Source organism: Callithrix jacchus, chromosome 8 (genome assembly GCF_049354715.1).
Source record: "Callithrix jacchus isolate 240 chromosome 8, calJac240_pri, whole genome shotgun sequence".
NCBI classification, from domain to species: Eukaryota; Metazoa; Chordata; class Mammalia; order Primates; family Cebidae; genus Callithrix; species Callithrix jacchus.
The window spans coordinates 69,755,954-69,772,897 of record NC_133509.1 but is presented as its reverse complement, the minus strand read 5'-3'; the positions used below and the strand labels follow the sequence as shown (position 1 = coordinate 69,772,897).

Sequence of the window (16,944 nt, the reverse complement as noted above, 5' to 3'; positions counted from 1 at the left end):
ATTTACATTTTTTTTTTGAGACAGAGTCTCACTTTGTCGCCAGGTGCCAGGCTGGAGTGCAGTGGCACAATCTTGGCTTGCTCCAGCTCCGCCTCCCGGGTTCAAGCAATTCTCCTGCCTCAGCCTCCCGAGTAGGGGGGACTACAGGGGCACACCACCATGCCAGCTAATTTTTGTATTTTTTTTTAGTAGAGACAGGGTTTTGCCATGTTGGCCAGGATGGTCTCGATCTCTTGACCTCATGATCTGCCCGCCTCGGCCTCCCAAGGTGCTGGGATTATAGGTGTGAGCTGTGGCGCCCGCCGAATTTACATTATGAGTTATTAGAATACATGAGGAAGAAGTGACTGTAAGAACAGGGAAAATTTTTCATTTTCTGTCAGGTGAAAAAAACATGTTACAAAAGAGTTCATAGAGAATATGTGTGTGTGTGTGTGTGTGTGTGTGTGTGTATAAATAAAATGAGTATATGTATAGAAAAATATACACATAACAACTTAATAGCAATAGACTGCTCAGCCATGGAACACAGGCTAGAAAAAGCAGCAGCTTTGGATTCTAGGGCAAGGTCATTGAAAAGAGGAAGCAAATATAAGAATGATTTATTTTCAAAGAATTAGTAATATAGTACATCTCAAGCAACAAGTCTGGTGAGGGACTTACCTCTCCGAAGACCTTCCATAGCCACCTCCAAAGGAAGCTACTTCACGAGGTGGAGGCTCCATCCTATTCTCCGAGCCTAGGACACTACCATGCTTCAGCAGAGCCACATGGATGGAATTGTCAGGGAATTCCTTTGGCACCCTATTGGATACTGACATTCTCTGTTCTGATGCAGTCATAGAAAGCACAGGAAACCTCTTTTAATAATAGACTTTAAACATTTAGATGTGATACCTAGAACTTGATACCTATTATAATGTTCTAGTCCATCTGAGAGTGATGAGGCAATCTGACCTGGTCTCATTAAAATGAATTAATGTCTAACATATTAGAAATTAAAGCCCCTAGTAATGATTTCTCAAATACTTGCTTCTTGGGCTGACATTTAAATAGCACTGAAGAGATGACTGAGGTAGTCACTTTCATGTGCTCAAAATTAACTCTGTACATCAAATTTCTTGTCAGAAGTTACCAAAAAACCTTCCCATGTTACTGTTATTTATAATAACAAATTATTACCCCAAAACCTAAAATCCAATAAAAAATTAAAAAATAAAATAAAATATGTCACCAATAAAAAAAAAAACAAAAACAAATTATCATGGTTATCATAAAACTCAATCCATTAGATAAGACTGTACTTCTAAGGGCACTCTGGTAGTAAAACTATTTTTAGCTGCCATCAGTGACTAGATAATTGTCTTCCTGTTCATTTCAATTCCCAGTTAAAAGCAAGCTGTGTATGCAGTACAGCCTCTGGAAGCACTCGTCAGCTCAAATAATGCCAAAAAAAAAAAACAAAACAAAACTTGGGGAGAGAGAACATCAGGAAATAATGAAAAAAGCATAAATAGAGATAATGAAAGAAAATTAAAGGTTACTTCTCAAATTTTGTTGTATTTGTTCATCTGTGTGCCTGTCCCGTGTATTTTCTTTCATCCTGTTATTTTCTATGGCTCCCTCTATGTAGATCTCTAAATGGAACTTCTTTATTTAGTATAGACTCAAGCAGACTGCTGTCACTGACCAGGACTGGGCAGGGAAAAGCTGGTCCTATTTCCTTTCTGCTTACTTCCTAAGTGCTTTTTACTAATTTCCTTTCTTATTCTTGCTCCCCTCCTGCCTCCTGTAGGGCTGCTGGGCTATAGAGATGGCTCATTTTGGGCCGGGTGCGGTGGCTCACACCTGTAATCCCAGCACTTTGTGAGGTCGAGGCGGGTGAGTCACCTGAGGTCAGGGGTTCGAGACCAGCCTGACCAACATGATGAAATCCCGTCTCTATTGAAGATACAAAATTAGCTGGTCATGGTGGTGCATGCCTGTAGTCCCAGCTACCTGGGAGGCTGAGGCAGGAGAATGGCTTGAACCTGGGAGGTGGAAGTTGCAGTGAGCCAAGATTGCACCATTGCACTCCAGCCTGGGCAACAAGAGTGAAACTCTGTCTAAAAAAAAAAACAAAAAACACCAGAACCTAAAGTACAATAAAATATATATTAAAAAGAAAAAGAAAGACCACCATATTTTATTAAAGTTGGATGTGACTGCCCTTCACAATTAATACTATGTGCATCAGAAAAGCATAATTTCTAGTTGTCAAAACAATGACTTCCTTGCTAGTTTAAACTATGGTTACACAGCTCTAAAGAAACATTAAAAATTTGAATAAATGGGTTGAAAATGGATTATTTTCTATTCAAATTAAAAATGCAAACACAAATACAATGTTACTTTAAATAATTAAGAAATTGTATCCACTCATTAGCTAAGTAATGAGGCCAAGTCATCCCCAGTAACTTCCCATGATATCAAAGGGAATGCATTTTATCTCTAACAAAGCACAGCTGGGTCTGTCATGAACTAGCAATGTGAAGGGGAGCCCTTGGGCTTCCAGGGGATCTTATTTCCTCTGCTATAGAATTGAAGGATTTTGTACAAAGAATTCCTGCTTTGCAAACATGTTGGGTGGAGTAAGAGGTAAACTTTTTTAAAGGCATTTGGACTTTTTTCTATCTGTACAATACCATAATTCAGAACTATTCTACACTGTTCTGGAAAAATTTTGCTCATAGAATGTAAATGTAATGACTGATATTAAAAACTCTAAAAATGAAGCATTAAACAATTAAAAAAAAAAGTGGTTTAAAACAAAAAACAAAAAGAGAAATGCCTCATTTCCCACTACCCCTCATCCTCCCATGTAATTCCCACCTTGGATTGCCAAATTTCGTAAATAAAATACAGAATGTCCAGTTAAATGCGAATTTCAATATTTTTTATTTTTTTGAGGCTACGTGTTGATTTGTCACCCATGCTGGAGTGCAGTGGCACAAACATACCTCACTGCAACTTCAAACTCGTGGCTTAAATGATCCTCCTGCCTCAGCCTCCTGAGTAGCTGGGACTACAAGCATGTACCACCATGCTGGCTAATTTTTTAAAAAAGTTTTTGTAGAGATGAGGTCTCTTTATGTTGACCAGGCTGGCTTTGAACTCCTGGCTGCAAGCTGCCTGCTTCAGTCTCCCAAAGTGTTGGGATTATAGGCCTGAGACATAGCGCCAGACCTGAATGTGAATTTCAGATAGATGATGAATATTTTCCGTATATGTCCCTGCAATACTTGGGATATGCTTAAACTAAAAAGTTCTGTTATCTATCTGAAATTCAAATTTAACTTGGAGTCCTGTATTTTATTTGGCAACCTTATTCCTTCCTTATAGGCTACAGGAAGCTCCAGCAGCTGCCTGGTCACTATTACTGAAAATTCTATCTGCTTAAGTTCCCTGCTTGAAAGAATGCCCAAATCAAAATACAGACATTTCATCCCAGTGGTCTATGTTCCCATACTCCAAGTCATTCCCACAAAGGCTTCTTTAGGCATTTTTCACTCTGTTAATTCTTAATTATGAAGGATGGGCAAAATACCAGATATGGACTTCATTTAGCTTTGCCCCCAAGTACCCCAATAATTTTGACATTTAGCAAATGAAGGTAAGGCTGTGATGAACCAGAATTCAGGTGCCTATATAATACACCCTTCCTTTCCATTCCAGTTTAGAATGAAGCTATCAGGGAAGAAGAGCTCTAATGTGAACAAGTTGTATGTGTAGTATAGTCTTTTTTTTTGTTTGATTTTTGTTTTTGAGACAGGGTCTCACTCTGTTGCTGGAGTGCAGTGGCATGATCACGGCTCACTGCAGCCTTAGCCACCTAGGCTTAAGCAATCCTCTCACCTCAGCCTCCCAAGTAGCTGGGACTACACGCTTGCGCCATGACACCTGGCTAATTTTTTAATCATTTGTAGAGAAAGTCTCCCCATGTTGCTCAGGCTGGTCTCAAATTCCTAGGCTCAGGAGATCTGCTCACCTCAGCCTTTCAAAGTGCTGGGATTATAGGAATGAGCCACCACACATGACCAAAAGAATGCATTTTACAGTACCTTAGGACAGTTTTTAAAAAGTGAGAAATCGGCTGGGCATGGTGCCTCTGGCCTGTAATCCCAGCACTTTAGGAGGCTAAGGTGGGTGGATCACCTGAGGTCAGGGGTTCGAGACCAGCCTGGCCAACATGGTGAAACCCTGTTTCTCCAAAAAAGAAAAAAAAAATTAGCCAGACATGGTGGGCACCTGTAATCCTAGCTACTCAGGATTCTGTGGCAGGAGAATCGCTTGAACCCAGAAGGTGGAGGTTGCAGTGAGCTGAGATCATACCATAGTACTCCAGCCTGGATGAAAGGTCAAGACTCTATCTAAAAAAAGAGTGAGAAATCTGCAAATCTGCTAGAGAACCAAGGAGGCAATAATTACATTTAAGTGCAGACTTGAGGAAAAAAAATATTTCATATGAAGAGCAATCCACCTCAATTGAGGTAGTCCCAACAGAGCCCTGAGAGAATAAACTCAGCCTTCACCCTTGAGATTTTCTTTTCACTGGGTCTGAGAACAGCAGGAGGAAAAGATAGTATAAATTCAGAATGCCAGGGGGAAGCACGAAGTACTTTAGAAATACTTTTAGGTGGCAAAGTCAATGTTCTTTCAAATCCTTCATTGTTCACAACTGATTTTAAAGTTACTAACAATTTAAGAGCACAGCTTTTAAAAGAATTCCTTCTTCTCGCTGTGTCCAGGAGTTTGCTTGATAGGTAGCTGTTTTTCACTCAAGTGATCAGAACACTAATGGGCAGCCTAAGTGTCTGGTACCAGCTGCTTCCTTCAGAGAATCCCTGCACTCTCCAAGGTCACTGTGGCAGCGCGACTTACTCTGAGTAACCCCACAATGTTCTCACTCCTGGACAGGGGACAGATGCACCTCAGTTTATCTCAAGCAGAAGTTTGGATTTTGTGGCTGGGCGCGGTGGCTCACACCTGTAAATCCCAGCACTGTGGGAGGCCGGGGTGGGCAGATCACCTGAGGTCAGCAGTTCGAGACCAGCCCGGACAACGCGGTGAAACCCCGTCTCTATTAAAAACACAAAAATTAGCTGGGTGTGGTGGTGGGCGCCTGTAATCCCAGCTACTCAGGAGGCAGAGACAGGAAAATCACTTGATCCTGGGAGGCGGAGGTTGCAGTGAGCTGAGATCATGCTACTGCACTCCAGCCTGGGGAACAAAGAGCGAAACTTCATCTAAAAAAAAAAGTTCTAGGTTTCTTCCTGTATCTTCTCTCATTTTTTTTTTTTTTAATAGAGAGAGACAGGATCTTACTATGTTGCCCAGGCTGGTCTCCAACTCTGGGCCTAAAGTGATCCTCCTGTCTCGGCCTCCCAAAGTACTAGAATTAACATACTTGAGCCACCATGACGGCCTCCTCCTCTATCTCTATGTGTTCTACGTTGGGAGTTTGCATTAGGCCTTTAGATGGGCTTAATCAATACTTTTTGTCTTCTTAAAAGGTTTTCTTAAAACTATGATAGTTCCTTAAAAAAGAAGTTTAGTTTGCTGAAGGCACAGTTTTCTAAGTAGATAGTTTATGAAATTTGGAAAACAAGCAGGCTGAATCTATGAGAGCTTTCTCAATATCTTATAATGCTCTCGATATATCCTATGTTTTCCTGGAAAGCTCTTTTGTCTTGGTGTGCAGTCATGTTGAATTCAGTAAATGGGTAAGACGATGAAACGTCCCCTCCTTGGATTTTCCTGAATTGTTTCTCTGTGCATAATACTTACCCTATTTATGTACATGTATATGGTTTGATGTAGATGAGGTCATTGTTTATTTCATGAAAACAATTACCTTTTTTTACCCTAAAGTCCTTTTTTAGGTATATTGTCATAAATGTAAATGTATCAATTTAAAATGTGTAATGGGAGGAATTTTAACTAATATATACATATAGCTATGTTACTATTACCCAAATCAATATAAGAAACTTTCCATCACCCCTAGAAAGTTCTCTTGTATTCCTTTTTGCAGGAAACTACTATTCTGATTTTTATCACAATAGAATAGGTTTTGCTTGTTCTTGAATATTGAATCATACAGTATGTACAGGTAAAGAAAGAACTATCATAAAGGAGTGAAGACATGAATATTTTCAGCCAAAATCAAAGGCTAATAAAGTGTAAGCTAGCTAGTGAGTGGACAAAACAGAAATGCAACTATTAAAAAATAATCACTTTGTTACACTAAGTCAAACTTGATTGAGTGGAAAAAAAATGCCTATTTTAGAAAGCACACATATACTGAATGATGAAATTAATAGGGTTCACAAAATGTTGAACCAATTGGGAAAAGGGATTATAGAATGACATAAAAACCATCACAGTCTAAAGAGAAGTGAGGCTCAGCACTGTGGCTCAAGCCTGTAATCCCAGCATTTTGTTTTGTTTTGAAACAGGGTCTCGCTTTGTCACCCAGGCTAGAGTGTAGTGGTGCAACATTGGTTCATTGCAGCTTTGACCTCTGAGGCTCAGGCAATCCTCCCACCTCAGTGTCCCAAGTAGCTGGGAATATGTGTGCACACTACCATGCTGGCTAATTTTTACATTTTCTGTAGAAATGAGATCTCACTATGTTGCCTAGGCTGGTCTTGAACTCCTAGATTCAAGTGATCCTCCCATCTCAACCTCCCAACATGCTGGGGATTGAATGAGGCCAGGGGTTGGAGACCAATCTTGTCAATGTAGTTAGACTGCCATCTCTACAAAAAAACAAACAAACAAAACAAAAAAAAAAACAAGCCTGGTGGTACATGCCTGTAGTCCCAACTACTCAGGAGGGCTGAGGTAGGAGGATTGTTTGAGCCTGGGAGTTTGAGGCTGCAGTGAGCTGTGACTGCATCACTGTACTCCAGTCCGGGTGACAGAGTAAGCTGAGACTCTATTTCCAAATAAATAAGAAAAAGAGGAGTGAATGCCCCTCTTCTCCAATCTAAATCACTGGATAAGTAATTAAAAACTGCAATTAATAGTAAGCCTTTAGTATCTTGGCCAGTTTAATTACAGAGGACCATAAATGATTCCATGTGAATAGAGCATAACATACAGAAAATGAGACTATGTCAGAAATGGGAGAAGGGATTTGAAACATGAGTAGCCCAGGGACAGATGGATTGGTTCTGCTATCGGTAGGCCTGGAAGGCAAGGTCAGAAGTAGCAAAATGGATACCAAAAGCACTACTTGTGAATAGCTGGCCTAGTAGGAGAAATGGAGGATTCACTCTGCACCGAGTTCTCCAACTCTAGATAAGCTTCCAAAAAGAAATGTTAGGGAAAAAAATACAGCTGATTATGAAAACATATTACATCTCATTTCATTATAAAACCAACTTCATCACTGTTAATAGAATCCTTTTATCTTCAGGACAGAGGCAATGCCCTAAACAAACATCAACTCAAGAGCCTCTTACGCCAGCCAAGAGGGTACCCAAACACAAACTCAGCAGAGGTAAGAGTCTTTATGTCTTTCGGTGGAGGCAAAGCCATTTGGTTGGTACTTCATAGGAATATCTTTCTACCAGGTCTTCATCATATGGTATGTGCCACGAGTCTCCAGTTGTTTGCACCACTGTGTCATAGCTGAGAATACGCTGTTGAATTAAAAAGAGAACAAAACATTGAGAATAACACTAAAGGGCTACCTGGCCATTTCGCTTTCTGACACTTGTCAAGTTTGCTTCAGAAGAGTATTAATAATGAATTTTCTTACTTAATAATGGATTTTCAAAGAGAGGCTACCATTGTGAAGATGAGCCCTAATATTAGGAGTTGTTTTTGTTTTTTTTTAAAGATGGGGTTTCACCATGATGGCCAGGCTGGTCTTGAACTCCTGCCCTCAGGTGATCCACCCACCTGGGGCTCCCAAAGTGCTAGGATTACAGGCGTGAGCCACTGTGCCCGGCCAGGAGTTTGTTTTTCTGGCGGCGGGGGGGTTCATTTTTAAGTCTAAAGACCCTCTATAGAAGTATTACAAGCAGGTGCAGTGGCTCACGCCTGTAATCCCAGCTACAAGAAAGGCTGAGGCAGGCACATCACCTGAGGTCATGACTTTGAGACCAGCCTGGCCAACATGGTGAAACCCTGCCTCTACTAAAAATACAAAAATTAGTTGGATGTAGTGGCATGTTCCTGTAATCCCAGCTACTTAGAAGGCTGAAGCAGGATAACTGCTTGAACCTGGGAGGTGGAGGTTGCAGTGAGCTAAGATTGTGCCATTGCACTCCAGCCTGGGTGACAGAGCAAGACTCCATCTCAAAAAAAAAAAAAGTATTACACTTATGTAATACAGATGTTCTTTTCTTGCCTCTATCAGTTTTGTGTGAAAGTGAAAAGTTTCAAATACAGTCAGTCTTCCATAACTGCAGGTTCTGCATCCCTGGCAAACAACCACGGAAAATATTTGGGGGGAAAAAAAAAGCCGTGTTCTGAACATGTACAGACTTCTTTTCTTGGCATTATTCCCTAAACAATACAGAAACTATTTATATAGCATTTACTTTGTATTAGGTATTATAAATAATCTAGAGATGATTCAAAGTATACGGGAGGATATGTGTAGGTTGGTTATATGCAAATACTATGCCATTTTATTTAAGGGACTTGAGCGTTTGAGGATTTTAGTATCTGTGAGAGGTCCTGAAACCAATTAGTCACGGATACCAAGGGACAACTGTTTACAAAAGTAGAGAAATGGTATAATGAGCTTCCACGTACTCATCACCTAGCTTCAGCCATTATCAATTCATCTCTAGTCTTATTTCATCCATACGCTGCCCCCCACCCCCGATAGGTAATTTCTTCTATTTCAGTATGTATCTCTAAGAAATAAGGTTCTATTTTGCAAATGTAAGATCAATACCTTTATGCCTTTATTATACTTAAGAATTAATAGTTCTTCAACTTTATCTTACATCACTATGGTATCATTTGATACCATATTTACCATAAACCTATTGTTTTGGATATTCTTATTTATTTACTTTTATAGAGATGGGGTCTTACCATGTTACCCAGGCTAGTCTTAAACTCCTGGGCTCAGGCAATCCTCCTGCTTCGGCCTCCCAAAGTGCTGGGATTACACAAGTGAGCCACTTCACCCAGCCATTCTTATTTATTTTTAAATTGACAAATAACAATTATATATATTTGTCATATACAGCATGTTTCTGAAACATGTATACATTGTAGAATAGTTAAATTGAGCTAATTAACATGAGCATTACTTTATATACTTATAATTTTTGTGGTAAGAACACTTAAAATCTACTCTTAGCAATTTTCAAGGATATAGTACATTGTTATTAACTATACTCATCATGGAACTTATTCTTCTTATCTAACTGAAATTTATTCTCCTTTGACCAACATCTGCCCACTCCCCCAAACCTGTTTTTGTTTTTTCTTAAAGACAGATTCTTGCTCTGTCACCCAGGCTGGAGTGCACTGGCATGATCTCAGCTCACTGCAACCTCTGCCTCCCAGGTTCAACTGCTTCTTGTACCTCAGCCTCCCTTGTAGCTGAGATTAGAGATGTATGCTGCCATGCCTGGCTGATTTTTGTATTTTTAGTAGAGACGAGGTTTCATCATGTTGGCCAAGCTGATCTTCAACTCCTGACCTCAGGCGATTCACTCATCTTGGCCTCTCAAAGTACTGGGATTATAGGCGCGAGCCACCACACCTGACCAATATTTTTTGATTACTGAAACATATTTATTATACCACGGGGCAGTGTACTTTTCTGTAATAACTTACTTTGGATTCTCTCCCTTTGCTTTCACACCAGATGCATCCTTATAGATATCTTAACTAGAGTCAAAGGACAAGTCAATTGAGACTGTCATAGAAATGAATTAAACAGAAAAAATGAATTAGCAGAAGTATAACAAACTATAAGGAATTTGAACTAATGCAAACAAACAAAAATAAAAAACATGTAAGAAGTCATAATTTATGACATAATTGAAGTCACAGTTGATGACATCCTAAATGTTTTAATTAATTTGGGGTTGGCCTATGAAAACTTCAGCCCTGGTAGACTCTTTCTAGGAACTGGCTAGTTCCAAATACTAACCTAAAATTGAGAAAAATAAAGCATTTAGAACCTTTAATTAGTTGACACTCTTTTTCTATGCCACATTCTTACTGTGTACTTGACTCTGTTAATATTACATAGAGAACAGATACCATTACCTGAAAGGTTAGTTTTGATCCTGGAAACCCATTTATAATTGCCAGCTGATGTCCCTGCTGCCACTTAAAAAACAGGCGTTGGGTCTTGGCATCAGGCAGACAGGCCTTGTGGTCCCGCATCAGGTCTTTTGTGATAAACTTGCAGTGATTTCCAGAGTGCAGTGTGGCATACAGAAGGAATGGATCATCCTTTGAGCTGAACCAGGCATAAGAAAGGACACAATCAAGAACAGCTGAAGAGGCAGAGGATAGTGTTTTTCACCATGCTTTTTATTTACTTGCCTTGGAGGTGCCTCTTAATTCTTGACCAGCATGATCCTAGTGATACTTAAGAACCACCTGGAAGTCCTTGGCTGGTAAGCAATACTATCTAGAACACAAATGGAAAGCTGAGGGGAACGAAATTCTAATGCCTTGGAGTCTCACAGCTCACTGGGCTCTTTCACTAGAATGATGAATTCTAACAATGCTCTCCTCACACTCAAAAGTTGCTTCTTTTTGGGCATTTTTTCTATTTGCCTTATCTACCACAGAGCATACCTTTTGCCACTCTCTTCACTCAAATTCAAGAAACACCTAAAATACTACCAGGACAGGATGAGACTTTTACAAGCCACCAAATAACTGGCTGCCCCTAAAGCTGAACTAGTATTTCAGAGCATCTTCTAGACAGCCACCTGGATCAGCATCCAAAATCATCTTCTTTGGTAAGAACTAGTGACTCAGAGCCTCCAACAGACCATCAACCTTAGCACTTATCATTTTATTTTGAGATGAAGTTTTGCTCTGTTGCCCAGGCTAGAGTGCAGTACAGTCTCAGCTCACTGCAACCTCCGCCTCCTGGGTTCAAGTGATTCTCCTGCCTCCGCCTCCAGAGTAGTTGGGATTATAGGTGCCCACCACTATACTCAGCAAATTTTTTGTATTTTTAGTAGAGACGGGGTTTCACCATGTTGGCCAAGCTAGTCTTGAACTCCTGACCTTGTGATTTGCTAGGATTATAGGCGTGAGCCACTGCACCTGGCCGGCATTTATCATTTTAATAAATGTGCTGTAAAAATGACACTAACGACCTTGCTTTAGGAGATTCAGACTGCAACTTGTGATTTGCCCTATGCCTTGATCCAAATGATCTTACATAGGACATTTAAAATTTACTTTATACTGAAGTATTTCAAGTGAAATTATAAAATGACAAAATTTGCCTTATAACTCTCCAGGAAAGAAGAAAAAGAAAAAATGTGTGGGGTTTATGGAACAAAAATAGCAACATGGGGACTCACTATTCACTAATCTATTTTCTCTAGTGTACGTTTGAAAAGCTTCTTTGGCACATTAGTGGAAAACAAATTTGGTGTTAAGTATTTAAATATTCAAATCCAAAGCCATAGAAGGTCAGTGAATCGATCCTTACAACTGACTTTGGAATTTCAGCTGATGCAATAAATACAGACCCCAAACCAAGCAGTGAGACCACTTTCCAACAGGCTTCTTGGTCCTAACACTTCAAATTTATCTAATTCTTCCATATAAGAAAAATAATAACGATCATGATAGTGACTAACATACATGTTTTCCATGTACTTGGTGTTGTGCCAAGAGTTTTACATGAGATATTTACACATATTATCTTATTTAATCCTTAAAACAACCCCATAAAAGTTACACAGGAGATAAGGAAGACACAGAGAAAGGAAAAACCTTTCCCAGACAGGGAGTGGCAGGGCCATGATCTCAACCTGGGTAAACTAATTCCCAAGCCTGAAATCTGTCAATGTTGCCATGAGGTCTCCTGCTCTTTAGAGAAATGGAAGCACCATCTTCCAGCCTGAAAAAGGGATGTAGTTTGGGCACTGGCTGAGAGGTTAGCTTCCCCCTTGCTTAATGCATTGAGAGCCACTGTGCTTTTTAAATAATAAATGATTTAGGGAATACTGACAAATCTTGAAGTTGTCACATTCAGACTAATGAAACCTAGATTTGGGTCTGAGGCATATACACTCTATCTAAGCAAAGTTGGAAATAAAGTTTTGTTAGCATAAACAATATGAAAACCTCAATGTAAATTAAGAGTAAGTATGTGCTGTTGTGGATATGTACTTCTCCTAATTAGCTGTTTTCTTCTTACTTTATGGCTACTGTAGGTTTGTGGTGTTTTTTTTTTTTTTTTTTTTTTGAGACAGAGTCTCACTCTGTAATCCAGGCTGGAGTGCAGTGGGGAGATCTTGGCTCACTGCAATCTCTGCTTCCCAGGTTCAAGTGAGTCTGCTGCCTCAACCTCACGAGTAGCTGGGACTACAGGTGTGCACCACCACACCAGACTAATTGTATTTTTAGTAGAGGTGGGGTTTTGCTATGTTGGCCAGGCTGGTCTCAAACTCCTGACCTCAAGTGATCCGCCTGCCTTGGCATCCCAAAGTGCTGGGATTGTAGGCATTAGCCACCGTGGCTGGCCCACTGCAGGTTTTGTTAGTGACCATGTTTACCATGTTCCTTTGGCTTCCGGGGAAGCTGCAGCCTAAGAGCAATTTTCTCCTTATATTTAGAATAAAATCTAGGCCTCCTGCTTATCTACCAGGACCCTAAAGGTCCTCTGTATTGTGGTCTCTGCCTTCTCTATAATCTCAGAATTTATTATTTTCCCTCTTGCTATTATAGCCGAACTGGCCTTCTTGCTTTCCTCAAGCACACGCCAAGCTTATGCCTGCCTCAGGGCTTTTAAAATACTTCTTGTTATTTGGGATGTTCTTCCCACTACCCCTCCCCCTTTCTCAACTCACTCCTCACTGAATTTGCCCACCTCAGTAAGGCCGATTTTGACCACCCCATTCACTACCCTCTGACTAACCCTTACCTAAACCCTTTCTATCTACCTTGCTTTATTGTCCCCATACTATTGATCACTACCTGGAATGACATTACCTGTTTGTTTATCTTTTTATTGTAAATTCTAAGAGGGCAGGGACTTTGTCTTTTTCACTGTCTTTCTCCAGTACATAGAAGGTGCTCCTCTTTGTCAAGTATTTGCTAAACAATCTACTTAGGGTCTTATGTATTCTGTGTACTAATCTCACTCCTGACTTACCTTCCCTCCACTTCTGCTTTATCCTGATTTCCTCATCTGTTTAAGTTTATCCTGCCATGGAAGCTGTATTGTTTTTTCTTTTTAGAAGAAACTAGTTTCATAAGTTGTCTCAAATCTTTTTTTTTTTTTTTTAATGAGAGTGAGTATACATATACACCTGCATTTAAAAAATAGGTTTTAAATTAGGTAACTAACAAGCAGATGTCTGGAGCACAATACAATTCACCTATTACCTTCAACACTTACATGTTATCAGCAAAAAAACAGCGGGCTTGCTTTTGTACCTCTTCCATCTCATCCTTTCTCCACTGGGAACTCTTTCTTAACATATGCTTCCGTCCTAGGACCAGCAGGCGCAGATTCTGTTTGGCTAGTTGAGAGACGACATTCAACAACTAAAAAACACAAAGCCAGCACCACAAAAGGTCAAGGGAAGATTCTCAAATAAGTGGAGTGATTTTTCTAGCAGGCACCTCAATGGTGAAGCACTCTTTTCTGGTAAGGAGTAAGAAAACAGTCCATAACAATTTCACGTCTTTGAAAGCCTGAAGAAAATGCTTTCCTATTATATATTAATGTCTTAACGTTTCCTATTTGTCAGGCTACATTGCAGAGGGGTTTTTCTTTTCTTGTGGGAAGGACAGGGTCTCATTCTGTTGTTCAGACTAGAGTGCACAGGTGCGATCATAGCTCACTGCAGGCTTGAATTCCTGGGCCCACGCATCTTCCCACTTCAGCCTCTTGAGTAGTTGGGAACACAGATGTGTGCCATCACATCTGGCTACTTTTTTTTTTTTGATAGAGATGGGATCTCACTATGCTGGCCAGGCTGGTCTTCAGTGTCTGGCCTCAAGAAATTCTCCTGCCTTGACCTCCCAAAGCACTGGGATTACAGTTGTGAGCCACTACGCCCCGTCTAGTTCAGCTGTTTTAAACTGTACTCTGTAGGGCCCACTAGCATAGAGATAGAGAGGCTCAAGAGGGATGGCATTTTGTTTCCTATACATACATGTCAAACCTTGTTTCAACCCAAACAGCCCAACCTTTATATATTTATAATATTGGTATTCTACAAAAGTTTTGATTTTAACAAAGGATTCTACTGCTTTTTAAATTTGTAAATCATTAGACATGACTTTTCCATATTATGATTTTATTGCCTTTCATTGAAATCCCTTTCTACTAAAGATCTGTTGATTTCTACCCTATAGCTACTTTCCAGCCAGTTACTTGATCCCTATTCTCTCTACTTCCCACCGGCTTGTGTGCACATGAACTCCTCAGAGGTCTAGACTTGGGTTTTTAGAAATCTAGTACTTTGGTGAGCTTGCCCATACTCAATTTTTCATAAGGAAAAATACACAAATTACTTTCATGTACCAACTATTAAACTAAGCTATAAATGGATATTACTAAGTAAAACAAAAGCTGAAAAATTATAACATGTTATATAATCATGTATCAGAACTATGAAAGATCTTTAATTCGTAAGAATTACTGGGCCCACAAAAATCACAAGTTGAAAGGTCTTACAGAAATCCTTAATTTTCTTGGGTCTTGGTTAGAAAAGGTATTCATTATAGTCTAGCTCCTGTTTACTCATGAGTTCCTCCTCTGTAGATTTTCAGGACATTATTTAAAGTCCTATAATCAATAAAATTAATTCATTTATTTAATCCAGTATCAAATATTACATTAGTACCTGTTATATCTAATACACATGTAGTCTCTGATGATCTAATAATGAATTAGCAAGGACTGAATTCCTATTTATTTATTTATTTATTTTAAACAGAATCTTGCTCTGTCGCCAGGCTGGAATGCAGTGGCACAATTTGGGCTCACTGCAACCTCTGCTTCCTGGATTCAAACAATTCTCCTGCCTCAGCCTCCTGAGTAGCTGGGACTACACGCGTGCACCACCATGCCAGCTAATTTTTGTATTTTTAGCAGAAACCGGCTTTCATCAGGTTGGCCATGATGGTCTCGGTCTCTTGACCTCATAATCCGCCCGCCTCAGCCACCCAAAGTGCTGGGATTACAGGCATGAGCCACCCTGCCTGGCCTCTTTTTTTTTTTTTGAGACAGAGTCTTGCTCTGTCACTCAGGCTGGAGTGCATTGATGCAATCTCGGCTCACTGCAACCTCTGCCTCCAAGGTTCAAGCGATTCTTCTGCCTCAGCCTCCTGAGCAGCTGGGACTACAGGTGCATGCCACCACACCTGGCTAATTTTTGTATTTTTAATAGAGACAGGGTTTTACCATATTGGCCAGGCTGGTCTTGAACTCCTGACCTTGTGATCCACCTGCTTCGGCCTCCTAAAGTGCTGGGATTACAGGAGTGAGCCACCACGCCTGGCCAGCTGAATTTTAAAAATATTACTGTTTAATGCTTTGAACTGATAATGAATTTTTGTCTGTAAGGAAATAATAAGATTAGCAATGAGTGGACAAAAATTGGCTTCTTTTATCCCTAATTATTATTATTTTTATTATTATTATAAGACAAAAATTATTTTTTTATCTCTAATAAGAAAAAATTGGCTTTTTATCCCTAATTATGATTATTTTTATTATTATAAGACAAAAATTATTATTTTGTCTTATCCCTAATAAGAAAAAAATTGGCTTTTTAAAATCCCTAATTATTATTATTATTTTTTTTTGAGGCAAAGTCTTGCTCTGTTGCCCAGGCCAGAGTGCAGTGGTGCAATCTCAGCTTGCCACAGCCTCCGCCTCCTGGGTTCAAGCAATTCTCCTGTCTTAGCTTCTCGAGTAGCTGGGACTATAGGTGTGCACCACCATGCTTGGCTAATTTTTATATTTTTAGTAGAGACGGGGTTTCACTATGTTGACCAGGCTGGTCTTGAACTCCTGACCTCTGCTTGCCTTGGCCTCCCAAAGTGCTGGGATTACAGGCATGAGCCACTGTGCCTGGACTTTTATCCAAAATTATTAGTTCTACAATTAAGACATAGAATGGGCTGGGTATCGCAGCTCACATTTGTAATCTTAGCACTGTGGGAGGCTGAGACTGGAGGACTGCTTGAGGCCAGAAGTTTTAGACCAGCCTGGACAACATTGCCAGATCCTATCTCTATTAAAAAAAAATTAAGCCAGGTGTGGTGCCTGTCACCTGTAATCCCAGCACTTAGGAAGGCTAAAGTGAGTGGATCACTTGAGGTCAGGAGTTTGAGACTAGCCTGGCCAACATGGTGAAACCCCGTCTCTACTAAAAATGCAAAAATTAGCTGGGCATGGTGGTGCACGCCTGTAATCCCAGCTACCAGGAGGCTGAGGCAGAAGAAGTGCTTGAACCCAAAAGGCAGAGGTTGCAGTGAGCTAAGATCACACCACTGCACTCCAGCCTGAGTGACAGAGCAAGATTCCATCTCAAAAAAATAAATGAATAAATAAATTTTAAAAATAAATAAAAATTAACCAGGCATAGTGGCATGCACCTGTGGTCTTGGCTACCTGAGAGGCTGAGGCAGGAGGACTGTTTGAGGAGTTCAAGGCTACAGTAAGCTACAATTACACCACTGCACTTCTGGGTGACCGAGTGAGAT

At 40.1% G+C, this 16,944-nt stretch overlaps 2 protein-coding genes across 5 annotated transcripts in view; both read right to left on the bottom strand.

The window, feature by feature from the left end:
• PSMA6 (proteasome 20S subunit alpha 6) overlaps positions 1 to 759 on the bottom strand; it is a 38,229-nt gene extending 37,470 nt beyond the window's left edge. The window contains exon 1 of the mRNA XM_035260332.3: positions 664 to 759. Coding sequence (XP_035116223.1) covers positions 664 to 682 — 19 coding nt within the window. The 5' untranslated portion in view covers positions 683 to 759. The remainder of the gene's footprint in view (positions 1 to 663) is intronic.
• Positions 760 to 7,076: 6,317 nt separating this feature from the next.
• Positions 7,077 to 16,944, bottom strand: part of PRORP (protein only RNase P catalytic subunit) — a 164,421-nt gene continuing 154,553 nt past the window's right edge. For all 4 annotated transcript variants that reach the window (XM_078334772.1, XM_078334771.1, XM_078334773.1 and 1 more), the window contains 3 exons: positions 13,622 to 13,770; positions 10,291 to 10,486; positions 7,077 to 7,688 (listed from right to left, as the gene is read on the bottom strand). In XM_078334772.1, coding sequence (XP_078190898.1) covers positions 7,557 to 7,688; positions 10,291 to 10,486; positions 13,622 to 13,770 — 477 coding nt within the window. In that variant the 3' untranslated portion in view covers positions 7,077 to 7,556. The remainder of the gene's footprint in view (positions 7,689 to 10,290; positions 10,487 to 13,621; positions 13,771 to 16,944) is intronic.